At 38.7% G+C, this 12,899-nt stretch overlaps 3 protein-coding genes and 1 pseudogene across 4 annotated transcripts; 2 read left to right on the top strand and 2 right to left on the bottom strand.

Moving 5' to 3' along the window:
• Nucleotides 1–317: 317 nt before the first annotated feature.
• LOC116698518 (NAD(P)(+)--arginine ADP-ribosyltransferase 1) lies at nucleotides 318–1,863 on the bottom strand. The gene is made up of 3 exons (XM_032530470.1): nucleotides 1,773–1,863; nucleotides 1,424–1,508; nucleotides 318–1,329 (listed from the first exon to the last, which is right to left on the bottom strand). The coding sequence occupies exons 2-3, from the start codon at nucleotides 1,487–1,489 to the stop codon at nucleotides 574–576; spliced, it is 822 nt and encodes a 273-aa protein (XP_032386361.1). The 5' UTR covers nucleotides 1,490–1,508; nucleotides 1,773–1,863; the 3' UTR covers nucleotides 318–573.
• Nucleotides 1,864–2,376: 513 nt separating this feature from the next.
• LOC116698464 (ecto-ADP-ribosyltransferase 4) lies at nucleotides 2,377–6,855 on the bottom strand. Its single transcript, XM_032530412.1, has 3 exons — nucleotides 6,624–6,855; nucleotides 5,116–5,264; nucleotides 2,377–4,978 (listed from the first exon to the last, which is right to left on the bottom strand). Exons 2-3 carry the CDS (start codon nucleotides 5,260–5,262, stop codon nucleotides 4,097–4,099), a joined length of 1,029 nt encoding a protein of 342 aa, XP_032386303.1. The 5' UTR covers nucleotides 5,263–5,264; nucleotides 6,624–6,855; the 3' UTR covers nucleotides 2,377–4,096.
• LOC116698439 (ecto-ADP-ribosyltransferase 5) lies at nucleotides 4,885–9,056 on the top strand. Of its 2 annotated transcripts, XM_032530378.1 has the most exons (4): nucleotides 4,885–4,956; nucleotides 6,639–6,728; nucleotides 7,434–7,578; nucleotides 7,834–9,056. In XM_032530378.1, exons 2-4 carry the CDS (start codon nucleotides 6,676–6,678, stop codon nucleotides 8,686–8,688), a joined length of 1,053 nt encoding a protein of 350 aa, XP_032386269.1. In that variant the 5' UTR covers nucleotides 4,885–4,956; nucleotides 6,639–6,675; the 3' UTR covers nucleotides 8,689–9,056. The 2 variants fall into 2 exon arrangements, with proteins under 2 accessions (XP_032386269.1, XP_032386276.1); XM_032530385.1 differs by lacking the exons at nucleotides 4,885–4,956; nucleotides 6,639–6,728 and adding an exon at nucleotides 6,936–7,136.
• A 100-nt stretch (nucleotides 9,057–9,156) lies between these two features.
• The window catches only part of LOC116701764 (putative GPI-anchored protein pfl2), a 16,656-nt pseudogene continuing 12,913 nt past the window's right edge, over nucleotides 9,157–12,899 (top strand).

The following is a 12,899-nucleotide window of genomic DNA, read 5'->3' as shown; positions in this document are numbered from 1 at the left end:
CAAGCAAAAAATAAAAACTACATAAACTTACACTTCATGCGCTAAGACTTGTGATTTGTGCAATACATAATTTGCCTGAGCTCATGCAGCCTCAGGGTTGGCTCATGTCTACTCTATCACCTGCTTTAGGCCTTTCTAAAAACAGAAACGTTACACATTCAAGTCATGAGACTTGTTAGTTATTAAACATGCAAAAAAAGAAACAAGACTTACAATTTCTGAAACAAGGGTACTGTATAACATTTGAAAGGATTTTACAATTGTTTATTTAATGCATTCAATTGAAGTCCAGATGACAAGGATAATACTGAACAGAACACAGCAATCTACATACATTTTTGCACAACCACTTCACATCTGACTATTTGGCTTTTAAAGTTTTAGTATTGCAAATATTTAAATACTGACTTCTCCTAAGTGTATATTAAGAGGCTAGCACAATGACTCATTTTATTTAAAATTATAGCCACATGCATTTTGAAAATGTAAAAAAAAAAATCACCATTCTGGTGCAGCCTAATATTATGTTGCATGTTTTGTAAACATCACATTACGTGTTTGAGACTACTCATTTCAGAAAAGTGCACAATTCAAATTTGAGAGAGTTATTCCCACACTTTTCAGTCTATAGACCACCTCACATGGAAGACTTTTCTGTTCAGATCTAGTCTCAATCTTTATGACTTTAAAGACCTCATAAGGAGGAATCAGGGCTTCTCGCTCTGATTCCCCGAGCTTAGAGTACAGAGAGACGTCTGCTCCAGAGCATGTCACTATCTTAAAGCATGATTTGTCTCCAAATCTTTCAACGCTGGGGTACCAACCCATTGAGCTGGAGGTAAAAGAGCCAAAGCGAATCACCTTGTTGAGAAGATCTTGGCTAAAGTAGCCGTTGACTCTGCGGTAGCCAGTGAGACATCTTTCCTTTTCAGGTTTGCGAGCGTTAAGAGTTTGGAGCGCATCGGTCAGGAAAAAGTGAAGTGCGTGATATCTAAATGTGGTCTTGTACTTAGATTTCTGTGTACGAACTGCATCATTGAAATCAAGGTATATTTTTGGCTTGTCTAAGGTATAAACATAAATAGCCATAATCTGTTCTTTTCCCAAAGATGTGGAAGGTCGCTTTCCCTTTTTACGCTTCCATTTTTTGTTGTAGTATTTCTCTGCTTCGCTCCATGCCAAGGTGAAATTTTTGTCCTGGTTTTTCTCATTCACCAGGTACTCCTTAACTCTGTACTCCATCTTGTCTTTGCAACCAGTGTACATGTCATCAACAGCATTTGGAGCTAAATCAAGTGGAACACGACTTTTCCCAAGTTCTGCATAGTTCTAAAAAAACAAAAGAAAACATAGAAATACAAATCTTACTAGGTAAAAATACACAGCGGTCACACTTAAAGTTGCCACCTAGCTTACACACTACCTTTGCAATTCCTATGGAGACTCCATATGTCATTAGCACTGCTGCCCAAACTGCCATCATTGTCATCTTTCACCAGCATTGAAACCTGCACAAAAAAAAAAAAAAAATCCTTCTTTCAGAACACACAATGGGATTTGCTGTGTAAATATATAAATGTATATCTTATTTGAATCTGAAGCTTCCTTAACCTTGCAGAGTCATGTTAATTTCTTGAATGTAAAAATATTGATATAAAACTTTGGCTATGCTTAAATAAGCCTTTGAGTGAACTCCTTAATACTAGCTGTGAATGTAGATCATACATCTATATGAGGATATCAACAGAAGAAATGAAGAAGATTTTACTTACCACAGTTCAATTCTCACATGGTGTAGCACTACTTTGGGGACTTGAGGGGTTATTTGTTAAGATGAGCTCCTGCTTGTCTTACACCAGCTGCAGACTATTCCAATCAAGGGTGCTACCTTCATGGGGACTACACAGTCAAGGCGTTGCCTTTTAACTGAGTGAATAATTTGGGTGGGTCTCTGCATCTGGGAATGCAGTTTTACCTAAGACCATAGCCTAGACACAAATACCTTGGAGTGTTTCAATTAATTGTAAGTAACTCTCAAATTGTCATTGTAGGAACAGGTGTAATGCAATTTTTTTTTTGGATTTGTAGTCCAGTATGTGGTGGTACACATGGTAAATGTACCGAAGTAGAGAGGCAGTGCAGGACACAGAACAAACAGTAGAGGGTGATATACTATTGAGATACATGTAGACAGAGTCCATGTAGTGGATGGTGTGTTTAGTAAAACTGCTCTGTTGATCATTTACAAAAAATGAAAATAGCACAAAATGTTGTTCATTAATTACTTTATTTAACACATTTTTATAGCATTAATAACAGATACATTATTACCATATTATGAAGAAGAAGTTAAAATACTTTATGGAAAATTACATATTACACACAGGCCCAAAATACACACACACATGCACAAACTGGACCAATACATGCATTGATGGTGAGATGGCAGAGCGAGGGGGCTGCCAATGAAGGCGCCCTGAGCAGTTTGGGGTTTTGGTGCCATGCTCAACATGTAACCTTCAGTCAACCAAAACAAATCATAGTTCTTCAACAAATCAACAAACAAACAAAGTCAGACAAAAGTCACAAAGTCAGTACATAGAGAAATGTGGAGCGTCACAAAATGAAATTCATCCTCAATAACTTGTAACACCAAGCTCACAAAAAGGCATACATGCTGATCTTCAGGAATACCTTCATAACCGCCTTCCTTTTTTGCAAGTGATCAGGTAACCGCGCTCAAAAGGACCTCCGCCCTCACTGTAAATGAAACTTTACATAAGGTTATGTGTTGTAATCTAATTTTGAACAAAGTTTCTGAGTGTTGGCTTATTCTAAATCTCCTCCTTCCATTGATTTTTATTTCCCCTACTTAAGTAGTTTTTGTTTGACTATATAATATTAACTGCACATTATTCCTCAATATAAGAAACTGTGTTAAATAATCCAATTAAATTACCTTTTTACTATTCCTTTAAAGGTTATATTTCAGAACCAACCCACTTAACCACAGTCTTTTTTTAGATACTTTTCAATAAAGAGAAAAACACTTTGTGTTATATGTTGGAAATTAATCTCCAGTTCTGATAGAAAATGGTCCCAATTAAACATAGATTTAGGGTTTGAACAGCATGAAAAAAGGATTTCTGGCCATAGTTGTTTTTGTATGGGAGGATTCTCATGTTGTGTGATGGGAGAAGTGCAAGTGTTAAAGTGCCATTTTGAATCTGAAAATAAAACAGCGTGGCTGTTAATAGAGTTCTGGTAAATGTAAATGTAAATGTGCTGTATTTATATAGCGCTTTTCCAGTCTTAACAACTGCTCAAAGCGCTTTTACATCTACAGGAAACATTCACCATTCACACACATTCATACACTGTGGCCGGGGCTGCCGTACAAGGTGCCACCTGCTCAGCAGATAAACATTCATACACATTCACACTCCGATGCGCAGCACCGGGGGCAACTCGGGGTTCAGTGTCTTGCCCAAGGACACTTCGACAATGACTGCAGGGGCAGGGATCGAACCACCAACCTTCCGATTGGCAGGCAACCGCTCTACCACTGAGCCACAGCCGCCCCTGTAAGCCAGAGCGTGAGTGCAATGCATCTGTGGATCTTGAGAGCTTGATTGTATAGTCGCGCTCTTGGGTCAGTAATTTCCTTAGTGGTAAGAGACCAGATTGGAAGACAGTAGGACATTGTTGGAAACACAATTGCACATAGGTAGGTTTCAGAAACAGAACTTTGAAATGTGTCAAGCTGCAAATTTAAACAATCAAGCTGAGATTGGTCAAAAATATTTTGGTTGGGATTTTTACATACTCCTACTGGTACCATTAGCTAAGTAACTACTAGATATCAGTTGTTTTCAGGCAAATTGTCTCATTATTATGTCAATAATCAACAGAATAAGAATTTGTGAGTTGTTTGGCACTGATTGTGCACATTATGGCCTCTGAAAACTAGCTAACAAAACCTTTTTTATTTCCTTACATCTTTAAAAAGCATGACTTATGAATTATTTCAATGACAAACACCATAAGATAAAGTTTCCATTAGCCCAACATCAACCCTCTTTTCTTAATGACTACCTCATGTCACCAGAATAATCACAAGCACCAGCAGAGCACCCAGCACTGCAGCCACAAAACGCTTCTGCCTGCGTTTAACAAGTATTGAAGAAATTAAAATCAACAGCATTATGCAGGTTACCATCATCCCTACACTGCTTGTGGGACAGTGTGTTAAAACGGCTTCAAAATATGTTTTCATTTGCCTTTGATTCAATTTACAATTTAAATCTCTCCTTGGTATTTTGGTGCTCTGTAGCTTGTAGACAACACTGCACCATGGGTCATTTGTCAGGACATGAGTGATTTTGAAGACCTCATAGGGAGGAATAAGCACCTGTCCCATTTGGTTTGTGGCAGAGTAATGTGTTATTTCAGCACCAAAGCATGAGTAGATCTCAAAACAAGACACATTACCATTCAAATCAAATGACTGCTTGCTTGAAGCTACCCAGGTGAAAGCACCAAAACGCATGTTTGTGTTGATGACATTGTGGTCAAACTGTTTCCGTGTCCTGTGATAGGTGATTCTGCATGATGTCTGATTGTGACGCAGAACTTGAATCGCATCAGTCAGGTAGAAGTAGAAATAGTGGAATTTAAATCTGTATGTATTGTACTTGTGTTTCCCTGTTTTCACTGCTTGGTTGAAATCTTGTTGGATGTATTTCATCTTTGTGTACATGTACATAACTATAGCATGCTCTTCTTTCAGGTGTTTGTGCACAGGTTTCTTTGCACCCCCTTCAGTTGAAGCCCAGGCAAAACTGAAGTTTCTGTTATAGTCCCACTCATACACGCCAAACAAGTCGATCACAGAGGCTGTTTCAGACCGGCAACCATCATACATGTCATCAATGGAATCTGTTGCCATATTCAGAGGTAAAACACCAGTCCTAGTTTTCTGCAGTGACAGGTAAGAAACCGCTACAATGAGCAAAATCAACAATTACAGAAAGTTTCAGAATATTCCCTGCAAATTTGTTAAAACAAGTCAATTTTGCATGATTTGTCATGTAAAAGAAAGAACCTTGATCCCACCTCAGTAGGTTTCTGAGGCCACCAGTGTAGTAGAAATTGGTCATGATGAAAAAGGAGCGCCACTGCCAACAACGCACAACAAACACAAAGGGTTGCACAGTTTCTCAGTGACTTCAGCTCACACACTGGTCCTTTGCCAATCTTCATATCTGAATGAAAAGAAAAATACATCTTATAACTAAAAACGGTTCTTAAAACCAATGAAAATATATATTTTCAACATCATGAATAAATTATAACTTTTTTTCAGACCCAGGGGGATCCATATCACAATAAGAACATACACAAACACAAAAATACAGAGCCTTCCCCTATGTTCAGTGTCTAATATACAGACATGTTTGCCAATGGTTCCACAGTCTGGAGGAGAATCTGACAGAACTGCGTACAGGGTAATCCAAAACAGTGATTATGTCATTTTCTGACTCAGATACCCTACACATAATTCTATACTTCAGGTTACGTAAAACAGCAGAGCAATTGGTACCCCAACGCTGACAAACATTTGGCTTGCACTGGAGCTTCTTGGGGCATTCAGCAGCCGCCTCATGCTGTCATTATAAGCCGCCATGATTTTTGTAATGTTTCCTTGCTTAAAACAACACCACAGGTAGGCCGTATACAAAGGTGTACTCTATAGAGTGAGATTTTCACAGGTACAGAGCACATGCTTAATTTACGACACAGCATGTTCACTTGAGCACACAGCTTCCGACGCTGTCTATAGATATCCTTATCATGAGAAAGGTAATTTGCAATAATATAGCCCAAATATGTAATCTCACTGCACACCATAAGTGCAGTGCCAGACAGATAGAAGTCAGGGAAAGTTGCCTGTCTGTCTTCTCTCCTTCTAATAATCATGATCTTACTCTTTTTACAATTGTATTTTATGTAAAAATCAACACCATACTGTTTACATACTCTCAAAAGCTGTTGGAGACCAGCACTATATGAGCTAAAGATGACCAAATCATCTGCGTACATTAGGTGATTATTGGTAAGTCACCAACCCTACAGCCTGTACCACATGCATTTAAAATCAAAGACAACACATTTATATACATATTAAAAAGAAGAGGAGAGGAGAATGCCTCCCTGACGAACACCATTGGTCACTAGGAAGGGAACAGATGCTACATTCCCCCATCTCACTCTCATCGTCTGATGCGAGTACCACTACCAAGATTCTTATTATAAAACCAGGGACCCCCATTTTAGACAATTTTAAAAATAATTTCCCATGATTAACACGATCAAATGCTTAAGAAGCATCAATGAAGCACAAGAACATACATTAAAATTAAGAAGATACATTATATCTGTTTTATTGTTGTATTTGCACATTGACTCAGTTTGTATGCTTAAATCTGCAAGTTAAAGTACGAGCCTAGTGGCTGACACGTTAGAGGACCCACATGATATTTCCTTGTAGCATTATCCATCAATAAACATCCTTACATTCTACACTAACAATATATGACATCTGATTTTTTTTTTTGGCTTACCTTTGCCCCCTCAAGTGCTTTCAACAGCAGTATGATATTCCTTTGAAAGAGTATGGAGGCATTGTTGTTTGCCAGCAAAGAAGTTCCGGCTCACAGGACTTACAGGTGGGACCACACAGCACAGACATTCTTCTACACCTTTGTTCAAAGGCTCCAAAGCATTTATGGTTCTCATGTTTAAACAGTAGACTAGTGTTTGATGAGAAACAAAAAAAACTGTTTCTACATTTACACTTTTTCTTTTCCTAGTTTGCAACATATTCTTGTGTTATGTGTAAATATGTATTTGTCAAGTGTAAATGAAACTGCTTGGATCGCCTAAGGGAGGTCCCACATGTTGTAACACTAGGAAATCCTGTTTGGCAGCTTGCTCAATGTATAACCAACAAAGGTGAAGTATGTTGCCTGTTTGCAAAACCCTACAAGTGGAGACTAAAACAGAGATATCACTCTGAAAAAGGTTGACAGCCCACATATAAGACAAAACTTCAACATAGTGCTGCTCAGGATATGGTAAGTTAAAAAAAACAAAAAACATTTCAAGATATTTACTAGTTACAAAATGTAATGTGCTCGAAGGTACACAAACTGACATTATAGTTTACATTCGAACTGTATTTAAATGTATCAGGTAACTTGTATTCTTCCTTGCCATCACACACCTATAGTGTTCGACCTGTGCATGCTCACTTTTTTGATATATTATTGCCCTAATCCAGGCATTTAGGGATTTCCCTTCTTGATTCCAGTAATGACAACAGGAAAAACATTCCACAGGGAACTAAGATCTCAGCTTTTCTTCTTTTCCAGATGCACTATGCCTACCTGGGGCAGGCAAACACGTCAGAGAAAAACTGTATCTGCATGTGCTGTTACTTCTCTTGTTGTTTTGGTGGGACTGCTGATGTTTGTTATCATATATCTGACACTAAGCTGGCAGGATGTTGTTGAAGAGGTATTTATAACTCTTATTATTTAACCCTACATATTCAACATCAATCAATCTAGAGGATTCAAAATAAAAGGCGTTACTCTGATCACAAATAATCATATTTTCATTTTTTAAGTATGGACTATTAAAGTTATTAATTGTTAATGTTTTTTAAGGACTGCGCAAAAGAGGTTCCTGCTCACAGTACGATAGTGTTTATTTAGTGTATATCTCCATCCACTGGATTAATTCTGAACAACATATTTCTTCTCATTTCAGCATTTAATGCAGAATCTAACGTATGACCTGAAGGGCGACACGTATGACGAATGCAGATCCAAAGCTACAGTTGTGACTGACAAAGCCATGATGCAGAAATGGGACACCAGTACAAACTTTAGTCAACCTTGGAGCAACGCAGAGAAAAAAGCTAAAGAGTCTGCACACAAGTACATGGAGAAACACCATTCGGTGGCCTTGTACCTGTACACAAATATTATGCTGCAACCTGTTAAGCAAAACATTGAGATTCCAGAAAGAGGTAGAAAACAATTAAAAAAGACATTTGAGCCCCACTCCCTTTATTTTTTCCTTAGTGAAGCTATTCAGATTTTGAAGCACAGTCAAGTTACATGTCTTCAGACAAATTACAGAACAGAGACACTTCTACATCTCAACATCTCTAACAAACTGATTCGGTTCAACACCTTCACATTAGGTTCTGACGGGTGGAACTTTACAAGAAATGCTACATGTTTTGAAGTATACACATGTTTTGGTGCTGACATAACACTTTATTCAGCCCTGAAACCAAACAGACAGGTGCTGATTCCTCCCTATGAGGTTTTCAAAGTCACAGACACAGAGACAAATGCACAGAGGTGTAAAGTTGTCTTCAGGCTGAAGAGCAACCTGAACTGCGTTTATGATAGAGAAACCAATATGTTGCATCCAATATCTGCATTACCAGTGGTTGGATTTTGGCTCATTTTTGCCATCACTTGTATGATTATTGTATCTCTTTTGTTACCCTTTGTCATTGTGAAGGTGTTAGAAAACCATAAGAAAACTGCTGTTTACAGTGTCTCAACTTTGCGTGACAGCGCTTACTATCCGCCAAGAGTTATATTTTAAATTCAAGCTTTCATTTTAAATAAAGATGGTCCTATGAGCAATTGGCAGCAATCCAGTGAGGCCTGAAGTAAGCTGTTTTAAAAATTTCATGCGTTGAAAACAAGGAATACATGGTTAGAGTGCTGTTTCCCCTAATATATTGTATTCTTCCATTGTATACATTTAGGAAGCTTTCATAATTGTAATTATTATTAGTATTATTATTATTATTATACAATATTTACAACTGATGTTCTTCCATATTCAGACTTACTTGTCATGCTGTAATAAAGTGCTCTGTTACTCCATTCATAACTGCTGTAAGGTTCAAGCCTGTTGCAACTCACCTAGCAGCAATTTTGGGTGCAGTCTGAGGAATGTAATGAATTGAAAAATTCTCTAGCAGAGACAGAGGAATTGGGACTGTTCAGACAGTATCAATCCAAATGTCTTCCTACAACTTCAACGTCGTCCTCCTTGTCCTCCATCATGGCTGCCAGACAGTTTCTGGTGATGGTCTTCCCCCTGTCAGGCCTTAAGGCTTCCAACCACTCTTCTCTTTTAATGGGAATTGTAAGTTAGTTGTAACTGTAAGTTAGAAAGCCATGCTAAAACAGAAAAACTGGGAAAACTTTGGTGGATTCAAAAATCGAGATTAAGTGTCATATCTTCTATAAATTTTGAAAGTAAAACAAGTTACATTCTTTTAACTCCTCCAAAAAATAAGCGTTCAGTGCAAAACTGCATGAGTCTGGAGCATGGGAGTATAGTGTTTTAAACATAGATTTTAAAACATCCGCAGCCGTGAGTTTGATTCTGACTCACAGCCCTTTGCTGCATGTCATTCCCCCTCTCTCCCCTTTCCTGTGTCTTCAGCTGTCCTGACAAACAAAGGCTTAAAATGCCCAAAATATAATATTTTGTTTTTTTTTAAAGAGTCAGTCAGTTATGTGTCATGTTTTTGTCTCTATATTGATGATAGCCTGTCAGCTGATAAGGTACAAAGGGCCTGTTCCTCTGCAGGTAACTCCTCCTCTCTCGTCTTAACTGTCATGTTCCAAACATCCATCGCTAATATGTATTTCAACAACGCAAAAGTGGACGTTGTTTTTGCACTGAGTGAGGAGCACCATTTTGATGATGAGACCTTCCAGAGAGGACGGAGTGACATCACAGCAGGTACACATTAAACTACATCCATGACACAACAAACAAATTAAAATATATATACATTCCAGGAATTTTGTTTTCCAAAAATGTATGCATACAGAGCATCAAATGCAGTGTTCCATTGGTATAGATGTGTGAACAACTTGTGGTCAGTCAAAGCAAGCGTTTACAAACATGAAAATGACCTTTATCAGCCACCTAAAGGCACATATAAGTATAATTTCACATTTTAAAAGTGCAGCTTCAGTTTGAACCTAACTCTCTCTGTTCTCTATTCTGCTACTGGTGTAGGAGTGTCTACCGTGAAGGCCAGTGTAAAGCTGTAGAACTTTGTTGCAGGGAGGTGGACTCTTGGACAAGTCTGTCACACCCTACAGGTGAGATTGATGATCATTGTGACAGATTGTTGAGGGGAACGGTGGTGTTGTTTGGGAGGTGAGAGACATGAAGAAAACAGCAAGCGATAGTGGTGTTGTCAATTATGTTTCCTATTCTGCATATTTAAGGACTTCTACAGCCACAGTAACTGGGTGGAGCTAGGGAAAACCACACCTTACAGCACTCTAATCAAACCAGACCAACCTCTTGAGAATCTGGCAGGTATGATACTGCTACAGTTTTTGGTTTTAGCAGCAACTCTTGCCCACACAATCGCTGCTGGGTCACACAAACTGTATACAGTTAAATAATGAATCACACAAGGCACATTGTCAGTTTATCTGTCAACTGTCAGTTAACAAATTCTGACCTTGCCGTGGCATGTGACTGCACACAAATACATTCATTGCTCAATATTTTACTCACACAAGCCTACAAATTCTCAACCCCACAGTGGATGCTTTTCTTAACTAAAAAAACATCAAACTGTTAAATACTGTTTTTGGAAAACTGGTTTATACGTTACCCCATGTTTTCAGATGAATTAACCATGCCATGTTTTATTTCTGTTGTTGCATTTGATGCAGGATTAAGCACTCCAACCTGTAGAAATTGTACAGGAGGGAACTGTGACAACAACCTTGTGCCTGACCTGCTGCAGCAGGGGCTTCTCACTTCAGGCTAGTTCAACGTCTTCTCCTCAGCGAAACCTGCAGGTGACTTTAAAGAACCGCCTGCACTAAAAGTATTTTGTGAACAGATGTAGGTGACGTAAAAAACATTCTCTCCAAGGTAAATGCAGCCACGGTGGAACATTTGACCGAACAAGCAGACAGGAGCCAGTGGGAGGCATCAGTAAGGACGACGTTGGGTCTAGTCATGGTTCACTTTACCACAAAGCAGCTGATTTGGCTGTGAATGCCACTATGGAGTTACTGGAGAACATCAAAGTAGCTGTTGGAGACAAAAACTTCTTGCGGTACGGGCCACCCACACCTGAGACATGTTGTGATCAAATACAAGTGAAAAAACATGGCCGCTGTAGAATAAATGAATGGAGCTGTAATGCGAAATAACAGCAAATATAATCTATCACATTTAAATAAAATCACTGATATGGTGTTAAATCTTTAGTGCGGAACTTTTTGATGTTTATGAACGTCAGTATTTTTTCTAGCTTTATACTTTAGGTAACTTTCATGTTGACAGAAGTCCTGGCCAGTCGACAGCGCCGCAGAAGCCCTCAGTGCATTAGTTCACTTTCAATGAGCCAATCAGACGCCCAGTTGTACTGAGACCTAGCCCGAGCCTCTGGAGGCCAGGCCACTGAGGTCACCAAGTCAAGCCTTTCTCTGGTCACAGCTGTTATAGAGGAATCATCAGTCAGTGCTGTGGTAAGACATTGAACAAGAAAATGATACCTGACTGAAAATGGTACTGTACAGTGTGTGAATAAAAGTTCAGTTTCTGTTTTCTTCTTCCTTCAAGTGACACTTTTTCAGGTAGTGAAGAATCCTGGAAGGCCTGATAATTTTACTTTTACTGTTGATGGATCACTAAGGAACATTACTGCATACGTCATAGGAGCCTCATCACTCACCTTCAATCTCCCCAGCTCCACAGGTGTTGATATTGCTAATTTCCTGTTGAAACCCAGCAGTGAATGTATCTCTTAACTAGTGTTGTGTGTGTATCACAGCCTGATGTATCATTAAAAACACACCAATGACTGCCTCTACATGCACAATAATGTTCCACTATTATTCAGAAAGAGAATATTCTGAGTTTGATATGTGTCATGTAAACAACATATTCTGTTTGGATATTCAGAATAAGGTCTTAGTCTGAATTTAGCTCTTTCACATTAAGTGTCTAGAATTTCACTTTTTCCATAAACAGCCATTAGCCTCCAGGTGTCTCTGAGTTCCAGCCAGTCCAGTGGTCCTCTGGCATCCTTCACAACAGTGGGAAACCTATGTTGTATAAGCCTTAACACTGACAAGCAAACAGGATCATGGAATATCCGTGTTAACTCTAACAATCTCTGCTCCTTTAAGGTTACAGGTCGGTTGTATAATAGAGATATCCTGTAGCTAGTGAGTGTTAAATGGGAGAATTTTTCAAAAGATCTTATTTGTTTACATGTTTGCTATTAGCCCTGACACTGTCTGTTTAGGTGTGTGTGTGTGTGTGTGTGTGTGTGTGTGTGTGTGTGTGTGTGTGTGTGTGTGGTGTGTGTGCACATTAGGTCAAGTTCATGAACTTCATTTATAACCTGGTGAACTCACGAGGGAACCCACGGGAACTGCAGTCTGAAAAGACTTCCGCTTTCAGTTTGTCATCTATTGTCATCTTAATTACTACAGTTTGTACTGTAGAACAGATGTAATATTTAGTCTTTTATTTCTTATTGTCCTCAGAAACTTCTTTTAAAGAATAATCTGCCATAAAAATCTTATTTTACAGTCCCAAAACCCATCAACCCTAAACTATTCAGTCTCTTTTCCAGAGCCTCTCAGTGTTCTTATGTACATACTTTTCTGTGGTGGGATTTAAACTCTGGAACGCTCTGCCCCTCCATGTCCGAACAGCCCCAACAGTTGAGTGTTTTAAGTCTCGTCTTAAGACACATTTTTAATCTTTGGCTTTTAACTCCTTGTGAGTTGTGTGGTCCTCTGATGTCT

Source organism: Etheostoma spectabile, chromosome 2, assembly GCF_008692095.1.
Source record: "Etheostoma spectabile isolate EspeVRDwgs_2016 chromosome 2, UIUC_Espe_1.0, whole genome shotgun sequence".
Taxonomy (NCBI): domain Eukaryota; kingdom Metazoa; phylum Chordata; class Actinopteri; order Perciformes; family Percidae; genus Etheostoma; species Etheostoma spectabile.
This window is presented reverse-complemented; position numbering and strand designations above follow the sequence as displayed.

Coding starts and splice junctions, on each gene's coding strand:
- LOC116698439 (XM_032530378.1), top strand. CDS start 6,676: ATGGAGGCATTGTTGTTTGCCAGCAAAGAAGTTCCGGCTCACAGGACT. Junction 6,729..7,433: donor CCGGCTCACAGGACTTACAG/GTGGGACCACAC, acceptor CTTCTTTTCCAG/ATGCACTATGCCTACCTGGG. Junction 7,579..7,833: donor GGCAGGATGTTGTTGAAGAG/GTATTTATAACT, acceptor TTCTCATTTCAG/CATTTAATGCAGAATCTAAC.
- LOC116698464 (XM_032530412.1), bottom strand. CDS start 5,262: ATGAAGATTGGCAAAGGACCAGTGTGTGAGCTGAAGTCACTGAGAAAC. Junction 4,979..5,115: donor GGCCTCAGAAACCTACTGAG/GTGGGATCAAGG, acceptor CTGTCACTGCAG/AAAACTAGGACTGGTGTTTT.
- LOC116698518 (XM_032530470.1), bottom strand. CDS start 1,489: ATGACAATGATGGCAGTTTGGGCAGCAGTGCTAATGACATATGGAGTC. Junction 1,330..1,423: donor TCTCCATAGGAATTGCAAAG/GTAGTGTGTAAG, acceptor TTGTTTTTTTAG/AACTATGCAGAACTTGGGAA.